This window comes from Nycticebus coucang, chromosome 18 (assembly GCF_027406575.1).
Source record: "Nycticebus coucang isolate mNycCou1 chromosome 18, mNycCou1.pri, whole genome shotgun sequence".
Classification (NCBI taxonomy): domain Eukaryota; kingdom Metazoa; phylum Chordata; class Mammalia; order Primates; family Lorisidae; genus Nycticebus; species Nycticebus coucang.
In genome coordinates this window covers 28,557,395-28,584,589 of record NC_069797.1, presented here as the reverse complement: position 1 = coordinate 28,584,589, position 27,195 = coordinate 28,557,395, and the positions used below count along the sequence as shown (strand labels likewise).

The 27,195-nt window shown below is 41.3% G+C and overlaps 1 protein-coding gene across 3 annotated transcripts in view; it reads right to left on the bottom strand.

Annotated features, from left to right (window-relative positions):
* The window catches only part of SMG6 (SMG6 nonsense mediated mRNA decay factor), a 279,430-nt gene that overhangs the window by 158,276 nt on the left and 93,959 nt on the right, over positions 1-27,195 (bottom strand). For all 3 annotated transcript variants that reach the window (XM_053568504.1, XM_053568503.1, XM_053568502.1), the window contains exons 11-12: positions 2,669-2,785; positions 544-712 (exon numbers count right to left, since the gene is read on the bottom strand). In XM_053568504.1, the coding sequence (XP_053424479.1) occupies positions 544-712; positions 2,669-2,785 (286 nt within the window). The remainder of the gene's footprint in view (positions 1-543; positions 713-2,668; positions 2,786-27,195) is intronic.

Here is a 27,195-nt window from a genome sequence, read left to right as displayed (position 1 = left end):
ATGGTGAGGAGACAGGGAAAGAGTAAACAGATGAGAGATGTGTACACACTCCCCTTCTACACACATAACCATGCCATAAGAGGAGGCACAGAGACAGAGTGTGGAAGCAGCACAAGAAGCAGTGAGAGAGCCTGAAAGATACACAGAGAAAAACTAAAAGGGACAGAAAGAGACAAAGTTGCTCTCACCTATTAACACAAATCCAGAATCTAGAGGCAGTTGCAAAGACAGTGAGTGTGAACAATATGAGGAAACAAGAGTAAGAACAGATAACAAAATGAAGAGCAAGCTATAGACAGGGAGAAAAAGAGAGTGCAAGAGGATGAGGAACAAGGATTCAAGAATAGGCAAAAATAACCTAAAACCATCAAAGGACAAGATATGTGTTCAAGGATGGGAAAAACCAAAGTTCAAATGAAGAGAGAACAGAGAAATAAGCAGGCTGTGGGCAGAAGGAAATAAAAAGCAAGACGAGGAAGGGCACTGTGGGAACACAGCTGGGCTAAGGCCAGCAGTGCCAAAGGAATGGGCAGGTCGACTCACTGTGAGGGCAGGTCCAGGGATGTGGGCGGAGGATTCCAGGTGTCTGGGTAGCCGAGCATCCAGTCTGACCAGACTTTCACACTGGGAAGCAGTTCCTTCAGGTCCGGGACAAAGGAAGACACCTTGATGTCATCTTGGTCTTCCTGATCCTCAGGAGAGGACAGCTGAGCTGCAGAGGCAAAGGGTGAGAACTATGCCTAGGTCTGCTGTGGCCTCCAAGTGAGGCCTGGGGTGCTGGGATGGCAGCAAGTTCTTAGGGAAGGGAGATCAAGTCCACAGGAAAGCTGGGCCCAGAGGTGAGCACAAGCTCCAGCACCTAAGAGGATTCTGAAAAGCAGGACAAAGAAAGAACCAGTACACCAGGTCTGCCCCCAATGATAGCTAGTTCTGCTTTACCTGGCTGAAGTCTCTACTCTGTCTGCTACTAGCTTATCTTTCTAGCTTTCCTTCAGCACAGCAATAAGATGGTAACAGAGTTCCTGCCAGAACTATAATATCTGAATTTAATCATAAGAAAACATCAGAGAAACCCAAATTACAGGACATTCTACAAAATAAATGACTTGTACGCTTCAAAAATGTCAAGCAATTCAGGTGACTGAGGCAAAAGGATCGCTTAAGCCCAAGAGTTTGAGGCTGCTGTGAGCTATGATGACACCATTCTCTACCCAGGGCAACAGAGTAAGACTCTGCCTCAAAAAAAAAAAAAAAAAGGCTAGGAGCAATGGCTCATGCCTGTGATCCTAGTACTCTGGGAAGCAGAGGTGGGTGGATTGCCTGAGCTCACAGGTTCAAGACCAGCCTAAGCAAGAATGAGACCCCACCTCTAAAAATAGCCAGGCATAGTCGTGGGCGCCTGTAGTCCCAGCTACTCAGGAGGCTGAAGAGAAAAAAAAAAAAAATGTCAAAATCATAAAGGAAAAAGAAAGATTGTAAAAACCATTCCAAATTACAAGAGACTAAAGAGACATGACATTTGTTTCTCTCCCTTAAAGACAGAGTCTCACTTTGTCACCTTCAGTAGAATGCCATGGCATCATAGCTCACAGCAACCTCAAACTCCTAGGCTTAAGTAATTCTCTTGCTTCAGTCTCCCAAGTAGCTGGGACTACAGGCACTCACCACAATACCCAGCTACTTATAGAGAGGAGGACTTGCTCTGGCTCAAGCTGGTCTCAAACCTGTGAGCTCAGATAATCCACCACCTTGGCCTCCCAGACTGGGAGGATTACAGACATGAGCTACCGTGCTCAGCCAAGACATGACATATAAATGCAATGTGTGATCCTGGACTGGATCCTAGAGCAGAAAAAAAAAAAAATTTTTTTCTTGCTATAAAGAACATTATTAGGACAATTGGTACAAAGTGAATAAGGTCTGTACATTCAATAATAGTACTATATCAACATTAACTTTCTGATTTTGACAATAGTTATTAAATGTAAAATTATTTCAATATAAAAAGTTATTCCCTTGTCTCAAAAGAAAGGCCACTGATTCCCAGTGGCTGGAATCATTCAAAGAGCTGGTATGCCAGTAGATGGTAGAGGGGCCTCATTGACCAATATTCTAGACCAATATTGATCTAGAAGCTGAAAGAAAGGTGTGACCTTCAGCCCTACCTTACACTGTTACATCAATCTAAGGACAATCTTCAAGGATATGGGATATTACCTCAACCCAAGGGCTAAAAATAACACCCATTCTAGTCCAATGAGTCTCCCACAGTGGTTAAAGCACCCACCAGGTACCAGACAAAGAGGGATACAGAGATAAAGGGCAAAAAACTTAACATCAAGTACGAACAAAAAGTGAACTTCACTTTTCTGGGGTTTTAAGAATGCAGAACACCTAGCAGCTCATAGGTAAAGTGAAAATCCTAATTACAAAAGGAGAAAAAGGGGAGGGAATGGTTCCACAAAAAAGAAGGTGGGCCTTAGAGGCAGTCAGACTACGAAAGGAGATAAGACTATGTCCATGGGCAAAAGGAAGAGGCTCATGTAGGGAAGAGGAAGAACAGAGAGCAGAGGGAGAAGACCCTGAGAAGCAACACAGCACTCGAGGCTTGTCTGGACAGGGGTGGGCAGCTGGAAAGCCCTCAAGTTAGGGGGTCCCTCCTGCTTACCTTTGGCAGACTCCTTAAGTAAGCAGGTGCAGCGCCGTACCAGTAGGGAAAACATAGCCAAGCCCAGGGCTGCAGCTTGCTCCTGGATCACAGAGCGACACTCCTCTGAGAAGCAGTCTGAGGAGAGGCACATGAAACTCCATCATTATCTTGGGGGATGAGGGCTATGCTGCTCTACTTTACAAGGTGTGCATCCTCGGCGTATTACTGAGCTTACTTTTCCTCACCTAAAACTATAATATGCCTCCTCTCAGAGAGTAGCTCTAAGGCTAACTAAGAATGCATGTGAAGCGCTTACCACAAGCTCTGGCTACAAGAAGTGCTGCTAACACGGTAAGGATCACCTGCGTCAACTCTGCAGCACATCACTTCCCCAGGACCAGTTACCTCAAGGTGAGCAGTTTGTGAGCAGAGCCACAGAGGTTACTGATAATGTAAAGTTATAGTAACACGAACTCAGATTTAATTAACTTAGTCTCTCTAATTAATGTACAACAAGCAGAGCACAATCATCAATTAAGATCAAAAAATACAAATTTAAAAATAACCTTCTTCAATCACCAACCTTTGCTTTCATCCTAACCTCCTCTATGTTCTTCCATATATATGACACAACCAACCTATTTTCACTGAATGAGTTAATTTTATAGAGAGCAGTGCTTGGCATATGATAAGTACTTTATCAGTGTTAGCTTTTGTTTTCACAAATTTTTATCCCTATGACTAAAAAATAAATCTGGCTCCTAATACCGGCACCCCGCTTCCTCTACTTTTCAGCCTGGCTAACTTCCTTCTTACTTCAGGTCACTGAAAGGAGCCACCCTGTGGGTGGACAGAGTTATTCTTTGGTGAGAGCTACATAAGACATCCCAAATTCCTGCCTGTACCTACTCGGTTGGGTCCTTCCCTCATAGCCACTTGATCTCCACTTGAGAGGAATCAGTGACAAACAGAGGGTAAAAGTCCAACTTACAGCTTCAGAGAAGACTCCCACTACACAGAGGAGATGGAATCAGGGCCAGTCTCACTAACTGTGGCAGCAGCTAATCTGTTAATTCCCTCTGCAATACAGGAGAACTCTCAGAATCTCTGATAATTAGCCACATGTTTGTTTTCTGCCAGCATTTTAACCTCAATAGCCCAGGAAGGAGCATGCTCTATCTTTAGTCTTATCAATAGGGCCTGCCTGAAATCCAGGAGATACTACACAACCGTAGTATTCCTTTGCCTAGGAGCAAGTATAACTGGAGAATACAAGCTGGCCCCAAATAAATTTATATTTATTTATTTATTTATTTTAGTTGAAGTCTCCATCTGCTGTCTCAGGCTAAAGTGCAGTGGCATCAGCCTAGTTCACAGCAATCTTAAGCTCCTGGGTTCAAGTGATCCTGCCTCACCCTCCCAAATAGCCTGGATTACTTATAGGCACCTGCTACAAGAGGCAGCTAATTTTTCTATTTTTGGTAGAGACAGGGTCTAGCTCTTGCTCAGGCTGGTCTGTAATTCCTAAGTTCAAGTGATCCTCCTGCCTTGGCCTCCCGGAATGCTAGCATTATAGGCGTGACCCACTATATAGGCGTGAGCTCAGAAGGGACCAACACATGAACAGCATCAGTGTAGCAATTCCACGGTGGCTTTCCTGCCATCCTTCCAAAGATGCCTTTTGGTCCCAAATGTCACCCTCTAACTTCCCAACGCAACTGTGGCAGGTAATAAGGAAGTGGTAAACCATGTGATTTGAATAGATCACTGCACTCATTCTTCTCCTGATAAGGCTCTAAACCTGTGGTGGAGGGAAAAGAAAACAAGCATCCAAGAACTAAGAGGAGGGAGGAGGGAAAGCAGGGAAGAGGAATATGTATAAAGATGTGTAAGCTGTCCCAAGAAAAGATGCCAACTCTTCCCCAGCTCCCTCTCTGTAGACAAGAGCACTGTCAGTATGCTCCCAGCTCAGGCCTCTGCAAAGCACTGCCAGCAGCCTGCCTCTAATTAGCAACAAAGCCCAGAAAGAAGAAGTCCAGGAGAGAGGAACCTGGGAAAGGACTAATAGATCTTGGTGGTTAACACAGTGATTAAACATTAGTGCCCCTATCAACTAGGGATCTCAGGCAGAAGTTACTTGCACACAGAAAGTTAGAAGGGATGTGGAGGGTATCTTAACTCTAGACACTGGCATTTTGAGACGCACAAGGCTACAATAAGATTCTCTCATTAGCCTCGACAAGGATGAGGGAGAGGGAGATTTCTTTCACCAAGCCTATTTCCATTTTTATGACAAATGGCAACCCCAGGCTTGACAAGGTGGGGGCTAGGGCTCAAGGCAGAGAATGAACTACTTAAGAATCATTTTGGCCTCTGGAGAGTCCAGGGTGGCTTTTTTTTTTTTTCTTAAAGCCTCCTGCAATAATGTTTGGGGACCAGGCAAGGTAGCAACAACCAGGGTCTCTTGGGTGTACGTCTGGAAGGGGTCATCTGCTTCTCAGACCAAAAAACTACAGGGCAGCTTCATGAAAGCTCTGCTCTTGGTCATGATTATATCGCCTCAATCCCTCTAACCACCTCCTGAAGAAGGGCCTGATAACACTGCTGGTTTGTGTGTACAAACTAGTAAGCTACTCTGCCCTGTCAAGCAAGTAGAGATATAGGCTATCTAAGGGGTCAGAATGTCTGGGTCATGGTCACCCCTCTGACCATGTTATCTACAGTACTTTCTGGAAGGTCTGCCCTTTTCCCTGGCTCAGTGGTACCACAAGCACAAATGGAGCACCTATGATATGCTGGACGATGTGCTAGTTATGATGGATAACATAACTACAAATAGAACATGGTCTCTCAAAACTTAGGACCTTTTAATAGGGTGAAGAAAATCATTGTTTAGGGCCAGATGTAGTGGCTCACACCTGTAATCATAGCACTCTGGGAGGCCGAGGCAGGTGGGTTGCTTGAGCTCAAGAGTTTGAGACCAGCCTGAGCTAGAGCAAGACCCACTGTCTCTACTAAAAATAGAAAAAATAGCTGGGCATCACAGAGAGTGCCTATAGTCCTAGTTACTTGGGAGGCTGAGGTAAGGAGGATCACTTGAGCCCAAAGAATTTGAGGTTGCTGTGAGCTATGATGCTACAGCATTCTACCCAGAGCAACAATAAGACTCCGTCTCAAAAACAACAAAAAGAAAAATCATTATTTACACAAGTAACCATGGCAATTTGAACCTAGTGTCTTAAGGAGAAATGTATTAAGTACATGGTACCTTTATGGGATGCTCTTTGCCCCTGGGCTAGAAGCCACAAGAAACCACTCCTTAAGAGTACTCACCATGAAGGCTGGGTGCTGTGGATCACACTTGTAATCCCAGTACTCTGGGAGACTGAGGCAGGTAGATTGCCTGAGCTCCCAGGTTCAAGACCAGCCTGGGCCAGGGTGAGACACCCATCTCTAAAAATAGCGGGGTGTTGTGGAGGGCACCTGTAGTCCTAGATGTTTGGGAGGCTGAGGCAACAGAATGGCTTGAGTCCAAGAGTTTGAGGTTGCTGTGAGCTATGACGCCACAGCACTCTACCAAGGGTGACAAAGTGAGATTCTGTCTCAAAAAAAAGAGTACTCACCATTATACAAATGGGTAGGAAAAGATTTAGATTCCCAGAGTCCACGTGATTTAGGGCTAGACCTAGGAAACTGGACCTTGTCTGTCAAATACCCATATACAGAAGGTGCCAAAAATAAAATGTATACACATTTTAAGAAAAAGAAAACGGTACTAAATTTGTAATATTCAGGCCGGGCGCATTGGCTCACGCCTGTAATCCTAGCACTGGGAGGCCAAGGCAGGTGGATTGCCTGAGTTCACGAGTTCGAGATCAGCCTGAGCAAGAGCGAGACCCCATCTCTAAAATTAGCTGGGCATCGTGGCGGGTGCCTATAGTCCCAGCTGGTTGAGTTTGAGGTTGCTGTGAGCTATGACGGCACATAGCTGAAAGCGACAAAGTAAAATTCTGTTTCAAAAAATAAATAAATAAATAAAATTAAATAAATAAATAAATTTGTAATACTCAAGTCACATTTAACTTCTGCAATTACGAGCGGTGTTCCACATGACTTGTATTCGTCTTTTGTAACTGGTATATATTGAGTATTACAAACTTAAGTTTAAGTTTTTTCCTTTCTTAAAATGTGTGTATGTTTTTTTGGCACTCTCTGTAAATATCTAGAAATGAGTTGGTTCAAGCCAACAAGTGATGAAGGGTGGGGAGGGAAAGGCATTGTTTACCTTGGTATTTGCCTGGGTTCCTTTGGCTTTGTGTCAGGTGGCAGGAGCTTGACGTGAGCTGAGGAACTCATTAAAATTATGAAATAGCCTTTCACCTTCTTTCCAAAAGCAGACTTGCTCAAGGGTTTAGGGTAATGATTTTGACCAAGTAAATCAAACAGAAGTATTTCTGACCTAGAAAGTCACCTGAGGTTCTGAACATGAGGTCAGTCCCTTCCCACATGTGAGCAGGTGACCACAGCGTCCAGTATTCCAATGGCCAAATACCTGCTTAGATAGAAATATTCTTCTCACTCCTATGTAACAGGGAGACTTTCTCATTTTTCTGAAAATATATTCATGGAAAACATAAACCAACTGTCATCAAAGTTGTATGAAATCAGGAAATGGAGCGGCCAGGAGAAGGTTGCCATGTGGCCGGATGTTATGTATTTCTAATTAGTGCTATACATCTTTCAACAGCAAGTGTCCTTCTGCTGGGAAACACAACACACTGCCCTTGTTATTGTAACTGTCAGAGAAGTGCTTAAACAGATAATCTCCAGGAAAAGTGATAAACACGTCCCCTCTCCCACCAGTGTGTGTGCGATGGTGCTGCCAAAGCAAAGCTGTGCCTGATGGCTCCAGGATGGCAAAGCATCCTCTTGCAGGAAATGGGAGTGAGACAGGAGGGGCGGAGAGGGAAGTGAAGGGCAGGGGAGTGGAGGGAGGCCCACCTGCCCGGACCCTCGAAGCTCAGCCAAAGGATGGGAGTTCAGAAATATCGTTTCTGATTAACTCCCAGGACAAGGTACTGAGTTTCTGTCCCCAAGAGATTCGGAGGAAACTATTATCTATGAAAGAAGTTCGGATGGTCACAAAAGAATCTGGCAGCAATGGAATAAGCAGAGTCTCCTTGTTGCACACAGCCACCTTCCTGGCAAGAGGATTAGAAGAGTAATGAAGAGAAGACACAGGATGGATGACACATAAGTCTGATACCCTGACAGCTCCAGAAGAGATTCAGAGGGCACTGAGTTCCACCAGGAGCGAGAACCAACTATCTGCTTGGCTGCCTCACTAATAGCTAGAGAAAAATGCAAACAAGATCACTTATTCACTGATTCCCTCACCACCATCTCCTCCCAAAGAGAGGAAATGAATGGTCAACCACCTCTAAACTAACACCACCTGGAGGCCATTTGCTGGCTCTTATCTTTCAGACATAAGGCTGCTTTTCTCATGAGTCAGTTACCAGTCAGACACAGGGTTGGCACAGTTCCTGAGCAGCCCACCAAAACCTCTTTATCTACAGGAAGTGGGCAGAGAGGGAGCATCTTTCGACTGCTGCTGCTTGAGCCACGGAGTAAATGGCAGCTGATGGTTAAAGAGGAAGCAGTCACTGTATAGGAGCCAGACAAAATCAAAGTCTCAGACCAAAAGCAAAGATGTGTTGCCCTCAGCGCATCATTTTATTCCCTAAAGAGCAGAATGAATGAGTCTGAAGAATTAGGCACCAACTTACCCAAGCAAATTATTCATGCACAATGGCAAAATAAAAAGTTTGGCTGACTAGGCGTAAGGCAAGCCATAACATATCCCAAAAAAAGATACAGTCAAGTCAACTCAGAACATGGAAAGTGCTGTCCCCCCTGTCATGTCTGCTGTTCCCTTTAGACGTTCCAGGATGGTAAAACTCTGGGTTCTTCTAGAGCTCTTCTGAAAATAGGGAGATGTGGGAGAAAAGGAAATCCTAACCTCTTATTTACTTTTTTTTTTTGAGACAGAGTCTTAAACTGTCACCCTTGGTAGAGTGCCATGGTATCACAGCTTACAGCAACCTCAAACTCTTGGGCTTAAGCGAATCGGAAATCCTAACCTCTTAACAAAGTGACCTCTCCCATTAATTCCAAAAACACTTACTGGGCACCCAATTGTAGAGAATATAAAGGAAAATAGAATCCTATCTGTGAGAAGATGGAATCTAATAAGAAAGACAGGAAAAATACACACATACTCAACTAACTATATATAATTCAAAACATGAATGATGTGCCATAAGGAAGATGGAATTAAGATGCTTTCTGTTACCAGAGGGAAAGGAAATCATTTCAGTTAGCATGTATCAGAGAAGGTTTCATGGAAAAGATCATTTCTGAGCTGGGCTGGAAGAGATGAACAAAGATGGAACTGGCAGGTGTAGGAGAGACAGCATATACTGCACAAGGCTCACAACAACTGCATGCACTATCCTGCCTGATGTCTGACTGGGACCAAAAAGTACAGGACTTGCAATGCCAGAAAAAAGAACAAGGGCTTGACTCGACAGTGAGGGGGTACTCACTCAAGGTTTCCAAATAAAGCAATGGGGAATATTTAATAAAGATTAATATCTAAAGCATTTAGGACATATTAGGGTAGCTGGAGAAAGGTAACAGTGCAGGAGACCAGTTAGGAAGCTAAGAGAGCATGAACTTGATTGAATTAAGAGAAATTATATGTAGAACTCTTCATAAAGGTTGTAACGCCAAGTAAGTAAAACATCTTTCTTATAAAAGTGGTAGAAGAGGGAACAAAAAGCACACAGATCTGAAAAATGCTGCATAAGGAAAATCAAGAGAAGGCGCAGATAATGCTGGAGGAGGAAGGGAGCAAAGGGGTGAAGATTGCTGGAATAGGTCAAGGAGTCTCACCGGTATGAGACAGGTGCCAGGGGATCCTGAGAACTCAAGAAGGGTGGCATTCATGAAATGATCCAAGAAAGGGGCAGAAACTCAGAATATTGAACACCTGGAGGGAGGCAGGTATGTGACAAGGGTCTCCAGGCTCCCACCCACTTGGCTCTGGGCCAAGTCCTGTCTTTTTAGAACAAAGACACTTTAGGGGGTCAGAAATACTTGAGGAAGACCTTGCAAGAGGAAGCCTGGGAAGTCTGAACTGGCTCTCCCTGTGGAAGCCATTAGATATTCAGCACTTCATTTGTTTCCAATTCTTGTATGAGTACAGCCCCAGGCTGTGGAGTGAGAGGCTCCTCTCTGACGTAATCAGGAAGCAGCTGCAAAATTAAGGAATCCCTCATGACATCATAAAAAGGGACGATGGTTTACTGGGGAAAGTATAAAAATTAATTACATATTCCCACATGACTCCCTTCCCCTAAATGTGTACGAATCCCCTCCCACCTCCACACATTCTCTCATCAACAACATTCAGAAGCCACCTCCATGAGCAGGGTACAAAAGGGCAAACAAAACCCAGAGTGAGAAAGTTCTTTGATGCACTCACTGTCTGCTGCATGTATTTACAACTTAACAAGCAATACCTTGTCCTGGAATTTTTATACATATGGCATGTTTCCCCAACAAAATGTTAAGTCCTTTGAGGGCAAGAGCTGTGTCAAGACTTCACATCCTTGAAAATCAGCACTATGAAGAGGCTAAAAAATAAAATGCCTGTTGCTCATAACAGTAGGTACACATGCCTCTCTTACCTGTGCATCCCTTTTTGTGGAGACAGAGTCTCTTTCTGTTACCCTGGGTAGAGTGCTATGCCATTAGCCTCGCTCACAGCAAGAGCGAGACCCCGTTTTCAAACTTTTTTTTTTTTTTAAATGATTTTTTTTTTTTTTTTTTGTAGAGACAGAGTCTCACTTTATGGCCCTCGGTAGAGTGCCATGGCATCACACAGCTCACAGCAACCTCCAACTCCTGGACCCAAGCGATTCTCCTGCCTCAGCCTCCCGAGCAGCTGGGACCACAGGCGCCCGCCACAACGCCCAGCCATTTTCTGGCTGCAGTTTGGCTGGGGCCGGGCTTGAACCCGCCACCCTCAGTACATGGGGCCGGCGCCTTACTGACTGAGCCACAGGCGCTGCCCCGTTTTCAAACTTTTAAGCTCAAGAGATCCTCTTGCCTCAGCCTCCTAAGTACCTAGAACTACAGGCACTTGCCACCATACCCAGTTAGTTTTTCTGTTTTTAGAAAAGCTGGGATCTTCTCTTGCTCAGGCTGGTTTCAAACTCAAAGCAATCCTCCCAATTTTGGCCTCCCAGAGTGCTAGTATTACAGGCACGAGCCACCACAACAGCCCTCACTGTGGCTCCTTATCGTGAATGACATGAGTCCACTGTGGCCAGAAGTAATATTTAAGATATATTGAGACCTATATTAGGCACAGAGCATTTACATACATTAAATGTTATCTCAAAGCTTTACAAAAGATTTGCACAGGAGGTATCATTCTCTATTTTTGACATTTGAAGAAACACACTTAGAGAGATTAAACAATTTGTCCAAGGAAAACAAAGCTAGTAAATGCCAGAGCTGAGATTTGAATCCAAGTCTGTATGCTCCTATGCCTACACTGTTTCTATACCTGGTTTTCTTTTTCTTTTCTTTTTTTTTTTTTTTGTAGAGACAGAGTCTCACTGTACGGCCCTCGGGTAGAGTGCCGTGGCGTCACACGGCTCACAGCAACCTCTAACTCTTGGGCTTACACGATTCTCTTGCCTCAGCCTCCCGAGCAGCTGGGAATACCTGGTTTTCAAATGCTTATGACTTAAGCTTCACACTCCAACTGTTCCTCTCTCCTTTAAGAACATAAAAACCTCATATTACCCAAAGTTCTGCACAAAAAGCAATGAGACAATCACTAGGTAGAAACCAAAATGAAAAACACCAACATTTACAACAGTGCCAAAGAAAATGAAAAACTTAGGTATAAGTCTGACAAAATATGTACAGACTTTCTATGCTAAAGATAGAAATCAAAGAAAAACTAAATAACTGAGGAGACTTACCATGTTCACGGATTGAAAGACTCAACATTGTAGACGTGTCAATTCTCCCTGAATATGGTTTGGATATTTGGCCCCTCCAAATCTCATGCTAAAATTTGATCTCCAGTGTTGGAGGTGAGTTCTGACAGGAGGTGTTTGGGTCATGGGGGCAGATACCTCATGAATGACATAGTGCCCTTTCTAAGATAAGGACTGCGGTTCTTGCTTTATTAGTTCACATGACAGCTGTTTAAAGGAGCCTGGACCCTCCTCCTCCCGCTCTTGCCATGTGCTGTGCCTGCAACCACTTAGCCTTCCACTTTGATTGGAAGCTACCTGAAGCCCTCACCAGAAGCAGATGCTGGTGCAGTGCTTCTTGTATAGCCAGCAGAACCATGAGCCAAATAAACCTCTTTTCTTTACATATTACACTCAGCCTCAGGTATTTTCTTTATAGTATGCAAAACAGACTAACATCCTTCCCTCATAAATCTATAGGTTTAATACAATAGCTATGAAAATCTCAGGAAAAGTTCAATGGACAAACTTATTCTCAAGTTTATATGGAAAGGCAAAGGATCTAAAATATCAATTTTGAAAAAGAATAAAGTGGTAGGAATCATTCTTCTGATGTTAAGTTAAAGGAAAGATTGCCTTTTCAACAAATGATGCTGAAATAACTAGACTTCCATATACAAAATAAAAAAAGAACCTTGACATAAGTTTCACACTTTATACAACAATTATCTCACAATAGATCAAAGAGATCAAAACATAAGATCATAAAAAATATAAAGACCTAGGACTAAGTGAAGAGTTCTAAGATTTAATGCCAAAAAGGACAATCTATAAAAGGAAAAACTGACAATAAGAACCTCACAAAAATTAAAAACTTTTATTCTGCCAAAGATCCTATAAGAGAATGAAAAAGCAAATGAAAGGGGCGGCGCCTGTAGCTCAGTGAGTAGGACGCCGGCCCCATATGCCAAGGGTGGCGGGTTCAAACCCAGCCCCGGCCAAACTGAAACAAAAAAATAGCCGGGCGTTGTGGCGGGCGCCTGTAGTCCCAGCTGCTCGGGAGGCTGAGGCAAGAGAATAGCTCAAGCCCAAGAGTTAGAGGTTGCTGTGAGCCGTGTGATGCTACAACACTCTACCCGAGGGCGGTACAGTGAGACTCTGTCTCTACAAAAAATAAAATAAAATAAAATAAAATAAAATAAAATAAAATAAAAAAGAAAAAGCAAATGAAAGAATAAGAAAAGATATTTACAAACTATACATCCACCAAAGAACTAACATCTAGACTATATATAGAACTCTCGAAATTTAACAGTAAAAAAATAAATAATACATTTAGAAAATGGGCAAAACAAGGCCAGGCGCAGTGGCTCATGCCTATAATCCTAGCACTCTGGGAGGCCAAGGTGGGTGGATTGCCTGAGCTCAGGAGTTCAAGACCAGCCTGAGCCAGAGCAAGATTCCATCTCTAAAAAAAATAGCTGGGTATTATGGCAGGCACCTGTACTCCCGGCCACTTAGGAGGCTAAGGCAATAGAATCGCTTAAGCCCAAGAGTTTGAGGGTGCTATGAGCTGTGACACCACAGCACTCTACCGAGGGCGACAAATGAGACTGTCTCAAAAATAAATAAATAAATAAATAAATAAATAAATAAGATGGGCAAAACATATAAATAGACATTTCACCAGAGACATACAAATGGAAAATATGCACAAGAAAATATATTCAATATCATTAATCATTAGAGAAATAAAAATTAAAATTATAATGAGATATCACTACATATCTAACAGAATGGCAAAAATAAAAAATTGTAACAACACCGAATGTTAGTAAGGATGCAGGGAAACTGGATCATACATGTATTGCTGATAGCAATGTAAAATGGTACAGACACTCCAGAAAACATTTTGGCAGTTTCTTCTAAAACCAAAACACACTTATGATATGACTTAGCAATTGAACTCTTGGACTTTATCCCAGAGAAATAAAACCTCATGTTTGGACAAAAACCTGTACATAAATATTCACAGCAGCTTTATTCATAATAGCCCTAAACTAGAAAAAACTCAAATGCCCTTCCATGAGTGAATAAAGAAACTATGGAACATTATTCAGCAACAAAAATAAATGAACTGATATGTGCAGTAAGTTCAATACACCTCCACAAAATTAGGCTTAGTGAAAAGGCATATTTTAAAAGGCTATAAATTATATGATTCCATTTATATAATGTTCTTGAAATAATATAATTATGGAGAAGGAAAATAGACTAATGGTTGCCAGGGTTAGGATTTGGGAATGGAAGATGGTACAGATGGTTCTAAAGAACCATAATATGAGAGAGATGTGTAATGATGGAATAATTTTGCATCTTAATTTTGGTAGTAGTTACATGAAGCTACATGTGTGATAAAAACTTCACAGAACTATACACACACCCCCTATAAGTTCACGTATAAATGGTGAAATCTAAAAAAAGGGTGTAGATTGTCCATTTTACTATATACTGAAAAGCATTCTTTGTGGGTAAATAGTGAAAGAAACTGAACATCTGTACCAGGGAACATTATTCAGCAAAAAAAAAAAGGAATGAACAACTGATATATACAATGAGTTGAACAGACCTCAGGGAATTATGCTTAGTGACAAAGCCAAATTTCAAAAGGCTATATATTTTATGATCCCATTCATATAATATTCTTGAAAAGAAGTAGTAGTGAAGGGTACATAAAACCTCTTTGTACATTTTAAAAATAATTGCCTTTGAATCTATAATAGAACCAAAATAAAAAGTTTAAAACAAGTAAACCAAAATAGAAAGGTAAATAAATAAAAACCAAAAAGATCTGACATAGGATTCCAGAAACTTCTTTTTCACACAGAAAAAGATTACTTAGACATTTTAGGGATACTTTCTCAATTATTAGTAGCTGATTACCTTGATTACAGGTATTGTAGCCCCTTGTTAGTATCTTTTTTTTTTTAAGAGACAGAGTCTCACTTTATTGCCCTCGGTAGAGTGCCATGGTGTTACAGCTCACAGCAACCTCCAATTTCTGGGCTTAGGTGATTCTCTTGCCTCAGCCTCCCCAGTAGCTGGGACTACAGGCGCCTGCCACAATGCCCAGCTATTTTTTTGTTGTTGCAGTTTGGCCAGGGCCAGGTTCGAACCCACCACCCTTGGTATATGGGGCCAGCGCCCTACCCACTGAGCCACAGAGTCTCACTATGTCACCCTTGGTAGAGTGCCATAGTATCACAGCTCACAGCAACCTCCAACTTTTGGGTTACACAATTCTCTTGCCTCAGCCTCCCAAGTAGCTGGGACTACAGGTGCTTGCCGCAACACCTTGCTTTTTTCTTTCTTTTTTTTTTTTTGTTACAGTTATCACTGTTTAGCTGGCCCAGGCTGGGTTCGAACCCAGCCTCAGTGCATGTGGCTGGCACCGCAACCCCTGTGCAACAGGCGTTGACCCCTCTTCTTAGTATCTTGTGCTGCCCTGCCTGAGCTGCTGGAGAGGTCTAGCTGTGTGGCTCCTTATCTGGCCTGAGTAAGAAACTGCCAGAGGCAACCAAAAGGAAATTAAAAAAAAGAGAGAGAGAAAGTTCACTGAAGACAGCTTCTGTTTAAAGAATAAGGAGTAAGAGAACTTCATCACCAGGGCTATGACTCATCAGATCAGAAAATCCACATCAAGCAGCACAAAGTGAAGATGAAGAGAAAGTGAAGAAAGATGACGAAAAGAACAAATTGTAGAAGCTCAATAAGCTGTTTAAACATGTTCTTGCTTCTCTTGGGTGGCACCTGTGGCTCAGCGGGTAGGGCGCCGGTCCCATATGCCGGAGGTGGCGGGTTCAAACCCAGCCCCGACCAAAAAAAAAAAAAAACATGTTCTTGCTTCTCAAAAAAATAAGTAGAGGTACAAATCTCACACGGATAGTATGTGCATTCTTCAAGCAAGGGAAGTTGGGGGAAAAACTTGCTCCAAACATGAGCACTGTTTTCTTCATAAACGAAACTGCTTATGCATTTTCACTGTTGCTCTGGACTACTAATCAGATGGATATTAAAATGTATTTTTTTTAATTGGCAGCATCAACTATAATACTTTGTTAACTGCCCCTTTGTCAATGTATCTGTAAATAAAGACCAACCTTAACAAAAAAGTAGGGACTTCATCAAAATAAAGAGTTTGCTTTTCAAAAGACAAAAATGAAGAGATAAGCCACAAAACATTTTCTCACTGGGAGAAAGTATTTGTAAAACATATATATCCACAAAGTACTCATAACTAGCATACACAAAGAACTTTTTTGACTTAAGGAGAGAAACAAAAAATTGGGCAAAGAGGATGTATGGATAGCAAATAAGTATATGAAATGATACTCAACATTATTAATCATTAGGGAAATGCAAATTAAAACCATAAATACAACTCCACACCCAATAGGATATCTACAACCAAAAAGATGGACAAGTATTGGCAAGGATGTGGAGTAAATTAAATTCTCATACTGTCTTGAGAATGTAAAATAATACAACCACTCTGGAAAACAGTTTGGCAGCTTCTTAAAAAGTTAAAACACACACTTAACGTATATTACTCCCAGGTAAAGAAATGAAAGCACATATCCATGTGAAGACATATATGTAGTACTTGAATGTTCACAGGAGTTTTATTCACAATAGCCAAAAACTGGGAAAAACCCAAATATCCATCAGTAAGTGAATGGATAAACAAACTGTGGTATATCCATACAAGGAAGCAAATGTGGTATATCCATACATCCTTTTCCTTTTAGGCAAAGGAAAGGAAACATACTGTTGAATTCCATTGATATAAAACCCTAGAAAATACGAACAAATCTATAGCAACAGAAAGCAAAGCTGCGGTTACTGGGGGACTGGAGGCAAGACTTAGAGGAAAAAAGGACTACAAAGGGACACAAGGAAACTTGGTGGTGAAGGATATGATCATGATCTTGATTGTGATGATTTGTCTACATTATCTCAAAATTCATAAACTTATACATTTTAATCATAGGCAGTCTAAAATACATCAATCATACCTTAATAAAACTGTTAAAAAGTTTTTTTTAATAGAGAAAATACATTTAGAAGGACATCAGTCTGACCTTTCACTTCAGATATTAAGAGTGCATAACTAGCCCTTTTATGGCCATTGCCAAAGTGGCAGCAGCCAAAATGAAGTTCAATCCCATTGTGACTTCTGACTGAAGCAAGAACTGCAGAAGACATTTCAATGCACCCTCCCACATTTGCAGGGAGATTATGTCTTCCCCTCTTTCCAAAGAGCTGAGACAGAAGTACAATGTTCCATCCATGCCCACCCAACAGGATGATAAAGTTCACGTTGTCCAGGGGCACTGTAAAGGTCAGCAGATTGGCAAAGATTTACAGGAAGAAATACAGGTCCAGGTTTACAGGAAGAAATACGTCATCTACATTGAGCTGGGGCAGTGGGAAAAGGCTAATGGCATAAACTGTCCATGTGGGCATTCACCCCAGCAAGGTGGATATTACTAGGCTTAAACTGGACAAAGATCACAAAAAGATCCTTGAACGGAAAGCCAAATCTTGCCAAGTAGGAAAGGAAAATGGCAAGTACAGGCTTGGCGCCCATAGCACAGTGGTTACTGCACCGGCCACATGCACGGAGGGTGGTGGGTTCGAACCAGCCCAGGCTAGCTAAACGACAATGACAAATGCAACAAAAAAATAGCCAGGTATTGTGGTGGGAGCTTGCAGTCCCAGCTATTTGGGAGGCTGAGGCAAGAGAACTGCTTAAGCCCAAGAGTTTGAGGTTGCTGTGAGCTGTGATGCTACAGCACTCTACCAACGGTAATGTGGTAAGACACTGTCTCAAAAAAGAAAAAAAAAGAAAAGGGCAAGTACAAGGAAGAAACAATTGAGAAGATGTAAGAATAAAATAATCCTATATACAACTTTCATTAAAAACTGCTAAAAAGAAAAAAAAGAAAAAGTGCATAAATAGAGGCTGACTTCATAAAGAAAACTAGACTTCTCTTGGTAAATGTAGAATGTAAATGTTTTGGCACAGTAACTGAGATAACGCCAGAAAGGCTATGTTAACCACTGTGATAAAAATGTGTCAAATGGTTTATGAAGCGAGTGTATGATGTCCCATGATCATATCAATGTATACAGTTATGATTTAATAAATAAATAAATAAATAAATAAATAAAAATGAAAACTAGACTTCTGCTGAAGGTCTAGTATGTAACAAGGCCCTGGGCAAGATGTTGCATATCTACCTAATTTAACACTCAGAAAAACCCTGCAAACTGATATTAATAACCCTATTTTAAGGAAACCAAACCTCAGAGATGGTTAATAAACATTCTTCATCAAAAAAAAAAAAAAAATTCTTCATCAAGGTCACACAGCTGGTAAGTGGCTGAGTTGGGAATTCAAACCCTCAATCAGATTGACTCCAAAGTTCTTTACAGCATTACAATACAACTGCTACCTTCTGAAGGTGAGAAAATGATATCCAGAAGTGCTAGGCCAGCGGTTCTCAACTTGTGGGTCACGACCCCTTTTTAACAATGAAAATACATTGCAGCATTAGGAAGGCTGAGAACCACTGTGCTAGGCCCTCTCCAGAGGACAGCTTAGCTTTCCTTCCTCCTTTTTATGCTGCTCTAGAGCCAAGAAATGTCCTGGGGGCTCTATCACCGTATCTTGGCAAGATGGACAACAAACCATCTACTCTCTACAAGGAAAAATTAAAACACTTCTAAATGAGTGTTCAACTTTTTCCAGGAAATACTTGTACAATTTTAGAAATGGTACTCCTATAGATTTACTGGAAAATAAGTAAATAAATACAGTCCCAGTCAAGACACACTTTCGCCATGTCCACCTTAGTTTGTCTCTGGATTTATATATTTTGTCTCTGGATATATATTTTATATATATTTTTTGTCTGGCTCAGTTCCTGTCTGATTCCAAGGTTATTCAAATACATGTTGCCTGTTGGGCAAGCAGAGCTGCTGCCAGCAGAATGGCATGCTGACACTGGAAGTCCCTTAGTAATGGGGCCCAGGAGAACAGGGCCTGCCATTCCAGCATCTCATTTGGAAGAGTTACAGGACAGTGGTTTTGGGAAACTTGCCTCTCTCCCACTATCTGAGAGAATCAAATTAGGAGTAGAAACAAGTGGTAGCTCTTTTAACTACATCAGATAGGTAAGGCCCCATGGAATCCCATACAGAAAATCTGGGGTGTCTTATGTCATAAGTTATTTAAAGTTGTAGAAGTGAAGAGATAGGAAGGAGGCTTCCTAAGAGGCTTAGGCCAATTTAAAAGGAACTTTTCCTGCAACAGTGAGAAGGAATAAATATTGCTATACCACTTCTGATAGGGCAGGGAGAGACCTCGCAGCTGATTCAGACAAACAGCTTGAAACCCACCTCTATTGGTATGAAGCTTCAAAAGCACTTTGAACTGAAAGTTAAAATTAATGAAAGATAATGCCTGCAGGCATTCTGATTCAGAGAATGCTCCTTTGATATGGTAGGCAGAGGGGCAAAGAACTGCTAAGCTTCCATTTTAACAGATTAACTCAATTTGTTTTCATTTATGGCTTTCTCCCCCTTTTCTTTTAAGGCTTCCTAAAGGATTTTAAAAGAGTGTGACAGAGTTTGTAAACAATGCCAAAAATAAAACAACTCTTGAGATGGGCAGGGCAGAGAAGTACCCAGGATAAAAAGGATCTCTTAGAGGTCTTTATGAGAAGTTAGGTCTTTTGGGAAATTTCCAGAATGAGAAAAAGATTACAACCATCAAACAAATTCTACAGGGTCAGTACTGAAAAATTAGACTGATGATAAGACAATTATTTGGTGGATTCCTTGTGAATATCAGATCTGCACATTCATCAAGCTTTGCTCCAGCAACTCACCCTAAAAGGTTTGCCCAAAGCCTTACAATCTGAGATCAACACCTGAACTAGATGGAGACAGCAATGACTTTGTCCAACCCCACCCACTATGGTGCATCTAGTTGTAAAACAGAAAAAGAGGACAATGGAACAATAGCTAAGTAAGGCAACGATGCCAAAGAAGAAAGTGAGAAAAGCAGCACCCGTGAAAGTGACTAGAAACCCAGTGAGGCACCAGCCAGTCCTCTGACCTGTCAGTCCTCACAGAATCTCTAGAATGCACATTCCCTTTAATAACAGCCCTTATAAATTTGTATTTGGTTGATTGGTCAAATTATCAATAACACTTACTGAAACCTATACAACTTTTTTGAAACCTATATATGTTTAGTTTTAAACTAAATTAAAATTTTTTGTTTACATTCATTCTTTTATACCTCATTTCACAAAGGATTTGTGATATCTTACATATCATATATTTTGGGAGTTGAACGACCCTTTCACAGGGGTGTCCTAAATACATCCTACATATCAGATATTTACATTACAATTCATAACAGCAGCAAAATTACAGTTATGAAGTAGCAACGAAAATAATTTTATGGCTGGGGGTCCAACATGAGGAACTGTATTAAAGGGTCACGGCAGTAGGAAGGTTGACAACCACTGCCATAAAATAGCATTAAAGTAGATAAGGAAATCAGGACCAAGAAAAAGGAAAAATCGTCAACCACATGTGTTAATGGTCTAATAGGAATGGATGTAAAATTTGCCTGATTTTTCTGGCAGCCAAAGAAAAAAAGGAAACACCATCCATTGTGTAGTTGTCATTGTTGAAAATGAATAAATGCATCAGAACCTTGGAAGAACAAATTTTTTCTCAGCATTGAGTTCTAAAATAAGTTAGTTTGTTTATTTATTTATTTTGAGACAGAGTCTCCCTTTCTTGCCCTGGATAGAGTGCCATGGCATCATAGCTCAAAGCAACCTCAAACTCTTTTTTTCTTTTTTTTTTAGACAGAGTTTCATTATGTCGCCCTCAGTAGAGTGCCGTGATGTCACAGCTCACAGCAACCTCAAACTCTTGGGCTTAAGCAATTCTCTTGCCTCCGTCTCTCAAGTAACTGGGACTACAGGTGCCCACCACAATACTCGGCTATTTTTTGTTGCAGCTGTCATTGTTGTTTAGCTGGCCTGAGATGGGTTTGAACTCACCAGCCTCAGTGTATGTGGCCAACACTCTAACCACTGAGCTACAGGTGCTGCCAACCTCAAACTCTTGGGTTCAAGTGATCCTCTTGCCTCAGCATCCCAAGTAGCTGTGACTACAGACACCCACCACAAAGCCCCACTAGTTTTTAGAGACGGGGTCTCTCTCTTTCTCAGACTGGTCTCAAATTTGTGAGCTCAAGTGACCCACCCACCTCGGCCTCCCAGAGTGGTAGCCATAGTGCTAGGAATTACAGGTGTGAGCCACCACAGCTGGCCTTAAAGTAAGTTTTTTTTAAAAGAGATGGGTTTTTACTCTGTTTCTCAAGCTGAAATACACTGAATCCTCAAACTCCTGGACTTAAGCAATCCTCCTGCTTCAGTTTTTCAAGTAGCTGGGACTACAGGTGTGCACAATTATACTTAGCTAATTTTTTCTTTTTTTTTTTTGAGACACAGTCTCACTTTGTGACCTTCCATGGAGTGCTGGGGCATCATAACTCACAGCAACCTCAAACTCTTGTGCTCAAACGATCCTCTTGGCTCAGTCTCTTGAGTAGCTAGGACTACAGATGCCTGCCACAATGACTGATTAGTTTTTCTATTTTTATTTTTATTTATTTAAGACAGAGTCTTACTATGTAGAGTGAGTGCTATGGTGTCACAGCTCACAGCAACCTCAAACTCTTGGGCTTAAGCTATTCTCTTGCCTCAGCCTCTCAAGTAGCTGGGACTACAGGCACCTGCCACAATACTCAGCTATTTTTTTTTGTTGTAGTTGTCATTGTTGTTTAGCAGACCTGGGCCGGGTTTGAACTTGCCAGCACTGGTGTATGTGGCTGGCATCCTAACCACTGAGCTATGAGTGCTCAGCCAGTTTTTTTTTTTTTTTTAGAGACAGGGTCTACTCTTGCTTAGGCTGGTCTCGAACTCCTGAGCTCAGGCAATGCACTCACCCTGGCCTCCCAGAGTGCTAAAATTACAGGCGTGAGCCACTGCACCCAGCCTTTTCTTTTCTTTTTTTTTTTTTTTGAGAGAGGGTCTCACTATGTTGCTCACGCTGGTCTTGAACTCCTGGCCTCAAGCAATCGCCCTGTCTCAGCTTTCTGAGTTGCCGGGATTATGGGAGTGAACCATTGCATGTGGCTCTAAAAAAAATTTTTTTAACATAGTCTCTTTACAACACATAGCCTTTTACTACATACTGTTAAAAGATACCGAAAGGTATTATCCCAAAGTTATACATACAATGTGACAAAATATTTATGTATCAAAATCTAAAAGTATTTTTTCAAAAACAGGACTATGTTATAGGAAAATGTTATATATTGACAGAAACACTGTGCTTTAAGAAGATATATAAAACTTAAAATAATACTAAATTAGGAAATGATAATTCATACTTCAAAATGATCCATGAAGGGTTTCTTTAACATACAAGATAAAAAATAGGGGGTTGACATCGCCAAAATACATCAAACTGAACAATTAAAATCAGAGAGATCCCTGATAGCTAATTCATTTGTTTACCCAACATTCCACATGTGGCAGAGACTAAGAGTTGGAGAAACCCAAGTCAGTGCTTATGCAGTTGATGACAGAAGATCAATCAAGAATGAGGACTGAAGAAGAATTCTACAATCTTAAATAAAAACCCTAGATAAATGAGAAAGTGACATATAAAGATTCTTGTTCCAGGCAGTGCCCGTAGCTCAGTGGGAAGGGCGCCGGCCACATACGCCCAGGCTGATGGGTTCGAACCCAGCCTGGGCCCGCTAAACAATAATGACAACTTCAACAACAACAACAAAAAATAGCCGGGGGTTGTGGTGGGCGTCTATAATCCCATCCCAGACACTTGGGAGACTGAGGCAAGAGAATCCCTTAAGCCCAAGAGTTGGGAGGTTGCTGTGAGCTGTGACACCATGGCACTCTACCAACGGCAACATACTGAGACTCTGTCTCAAAAAAAAAAAAAGACTCTTGTTCTGAAAAGACCTTATGAAGCTGTGTGTGGTGACTCATGCCTATAATCCTTGCACTTTGGGAGGTCAAGGCAGGAGGATCACTTGAGGCCAAGAGTTTAAGACCAGCCTGGGCAACACAGTGAGACCCTCACCTCTACAAAAACTGTTTTTCGAAAAATTAGTCAGGCATGGTGGTGCACACCTATAGTCTCAGCTACTCAGGAGGCTGGGGCTGGAAGATTGCTTGAGGAGTTTGAAGCTATAATGATCTATGATTGTAGCATTTCACTCTAGCCTGGGTGACACAGTGAGAACCTGTCTTTTTAAAAAAAAAATTACATATTAAAATATACATGAAATTAAATATATATACATATAAACATCGATGTATAGATATGAAAGGGGATTTGTCTAGACTATAAAATTCAAATTATGTACATTTTGGGAATATCTCTAAAACAAAAGTATAGCAGCTGCTATAAAGCAAGGGGATTTAAAAACTAAATTTACATTTGAACATTGGGACGGAGAACAAAGCTCTATAATTCTGGGATTAGCACCCCCTGCCAAATAGGTTTTAAAGCACCAGTTCAACTTTATTTTCTTGGTGAGATTTCTTCCATTTGGAGAACAGAACTGACCTGCTGCTGCCTGGTTGAAAAGACCTACCAGCTTTATTTATAGAGCAGTACCTTGTTTCTTAAAAAGGATCCCACACCAAAGAGCTGAATGACCACAGTGAAGAAGAAACAAAATAGCAAACCTACCTCCATCTCCCTGAATGGCTATTTTCCCACCTCTACTCTCCAAAATTTACTTACTTCCTCTCCCTTATCTTCCTTCAAGATAGAGCATGTATGAAACATGTACTGTAGTTCCTGATAGGGCTCCTTCCTCTGGACTTGACATTTTTCTATCCATAACATACACTGGCACAAGGGCTCAAAGCTGCGGGAGCACAGGATTTACAATCCCTCGGGCTTTCCCCTGTAAACTAGAGATCTCAATAGGGCAGACTCCAGTAAATCCCAAACACTAACTGCAGTGTCTGGTCATTGCAACTCATGTATTCTAAGTGGTACTTCACACAGTGTTGGACCAATTCATTTCTTTATTCACCAAGTCAGCATTTACTAAGCAGCTACGACATGCAAGGTTCTGTGCTAAGCATTTAGTTTTTAAAAATGAATCAGACACAAACTGGACCCTTGAGGAGCTGCCAGTACTACCAGCAGCTGGAGAAGTGAGTGCTTTCGTCCTGGAGGGGATCTGCGTAGTGCACCACATCATCTTCTACCCACCAAAACAATTCCACTTCAAGATGGTGCCTGTGGCTCAAGGAGTAGGGCGCCAGTCCTATATGCCAGAGGTGGTGGGTTCAAACCCAGCCCCGGCCAAAAAAAAAACCACAAAAAAAAAAAAAAAAAAAAAAAACAATTCCACTTCATGCACAGTATTTCTGTTATTGGTACCAGTGTTCTCCATAAACTCAGGCTACCTCAGCTTCACTGTTTCTAAGTTAAGGTATAATTTACATAAAATAGTAATATACAGATTTTAATTGTTCAATTTGATGTATTTTGGCGATGTCAACCCCCTATTTTTTATCCTGTATGTTAGGAGTATTTAAAAATAACAAGAACTGTCTTAAAATAGCTTAAACAAGAAAGGGAATGTACTGTAAGGAACTTGAGGACAAAGATATACTCAAGCCTGCAGAAGGGAATGGAAACAGGAAAGCCTTTTTCTGTACCTCTCCTTCTTTCTACATACTGCTCGTCCCTCTTAGCCTCAAGCAATCCTCTCACCTCAGCTACCTGAGTAGCTGGGACTGTAAGTATGCACCACTGTGCCCAGCTATGGATGAATCCATTTTTAATACGTTTGAGATTCCAGGTAAAATGATAAGAAATTAGAAGTGTGGGCTAAGAAAAAGATCCAGACAGGAAAGAAATTTGGGGGTGAGCCACAAAGAGATGACAGTTGACACCAAGAGATTTTACAATATACCAATAGGGAAAGAGAAAGAGGAGTGCTAGGGTAGTATCTTTAGTAAATGTTGATATTTAGGATGCTACATAAGAAAGAGAAGACCCAAGAAACAAGGGAAGAGGAAGGAAGAACAAAGAAAACAGAGAAAAGCATTTCTAGAAAGTCTACAGCCAACAAAGGCAAAAACTTCAAAAAGGAAAAAAAAGGCTAAGAATGAGACACATAACAAATGCTTAACAAACCCTTGTTAAACTGAACTGACTGGGACACATGGCCTGCAGGATGCTCAGTTTTGGTAGGGTTGTCTTTGGCAGCTTCAGTCCTAGGATGGCAGACCTAAGAACCTACCTCAATGACTTAGGATGTAACCTACTGCCGTTAGGCTGGTAAGCAAAAAAAAAAACCTGAAATGGTATAGTATAAAAATTAAAGTGAGTCAAGACACAGTTCAGCTTCTTAAGCAATTTGGAAGCCACTTTGAAAGAAAAGCTTCTTTCAAGAGTATTTATTATTCCTGGGGACATCCTTAACCGACACTGGGATTTTTGAGAAGGCTAAATATCCTTACCTACCAAATTCAGACCTCAATCAAACCTACAACTTTCAAACAGATGGAACTGATTCTAATATTTTTTTTTTGCAGTGTACTATAGCTATAAAAGAGAGAAATGAGGCAACAATAGCATTTATAATAGCAAAACCATCACTGCTTTGAATGCAAATAAATGAACTCTTCTTAGCCATGGCACCCTAAAGAAAATCACAAACCAGACAAATATGTGTTATCGGATCTCCAGTCTTGGCTAGAGTAAACAGAAAAAATCTACCTTCTATGAATAGAAGACATTTACTTTCTGCTCCTGTGACCAACCCAGCTATGCAATATTCTCACTAACATTCCCTGTTTTCCTCTGGGCGTGGCTGGGGATCCCCACATCCATATCTCTTGCCCCAACTCTTCCTGCCCAACCTACAATCAGAGGCCAAGGGACAAAGCACCACAAACTCCCCAAGAGCCAATATAGCTATATTTCCTGCAGAGATCTGAAAACCTGTTGTGGTTCCAAAAGTCAGTACCAATTTCAAATCTGATCAGCATCTCTGAAAGTCACAGTTACCATACAGCTGAATAAAATATTTTTCATAAATTTAACGCCAGCGTGTCTGTGTTTGGAAACTTTGAAAATACATGTTGTATGGTTTACTGCACTGGAAAAGGTGCCAACAGAGTTTCAAAGGAAGGGAAGTGTATAACTGTTTCCTTTCAAATGCATTTTCCAATGGGATCCATTCAGGGAAAAGGCTGGAACTAACTAAAACATTATTAAAAACTGTTATGGAAAGAGACAGGGAGATGGAAAAAGATAGACCCAGAAAAGTGAAATACATAACCAAGAGTGAGACAGACATACAAGGAGAAAGAAGGATCTGGGCAGAGAGACAGGTTGGATATAGAATGGAGTGAGATGAAGTTTTGCCTGGCAGTCACCATTCGTGGTTTCATATTGTTGCAGATCAATCGATCAGGACTGCAGTGCTGCTGGCCCAGTGGCACAAGACAAACCACAGAGTTGGCTTCAAGTTTAGCACTTGCGAACTGCTGACCTTCAGTTTTCAAACCAAAAATATTCTTTGGGAAACAGTAATACCAGGTTCAGTCCAACCAGCCAAGCAAAAACAAGGACTACTAACCTGAAGTAACACCCTATTCAGTTACATCAGGCACCAACCCTTCACAGGCCTCAACCAAGAAGTCTGCAAATCTGAAACCACATTCTACCAAACTAACTCCAGGTTCTGACTCAACCAACTAGGCAAGGATAACCAGAAATGCTAGAACAAGTGACATGGTGTTTCAAAATTGGCTTAACCAGGACCTACTCAAAGAGGAAGGCCAGTCTTTGCTCACAGAGCCAGAAATACGGCAATTCTTTCTGAAGTCACATGTGCATGACTCCAGTGGAATCTGCATGCAATGCTTAGGCAGGGTTTGGCACTGTCTCACAAAGTCATTACATTTCTAGACAAAGAATTAACAGTTTATAGTGAGTGAGGTTTTTTTGTTTGTTTGTTTTTTGCTAAATTCATCTAAGGTTAGCACGATGCTAAAATTTATTGCCTAAGTTGGGATGTTTCTGAGAGTGAAAGGGTATGCAATTAATAATTCATAAATAGAGTCTATCCCTGGACAAACCAGATTTACAATCACTCTATCCTAGGTTAGTATTATGAAATTTTAGCTCAGAGGAATCTTTTTTTAAAAGCAGCACTGCCTGGTTAGCGCCCAAAGTACTTTCTTTTTGAGTTCCACCAAAGGAGAGGTAAACAAATCAATTAAGTTAACTACAAAAACTAACAAGAAAAATTAAGCAGACAATGAGGAT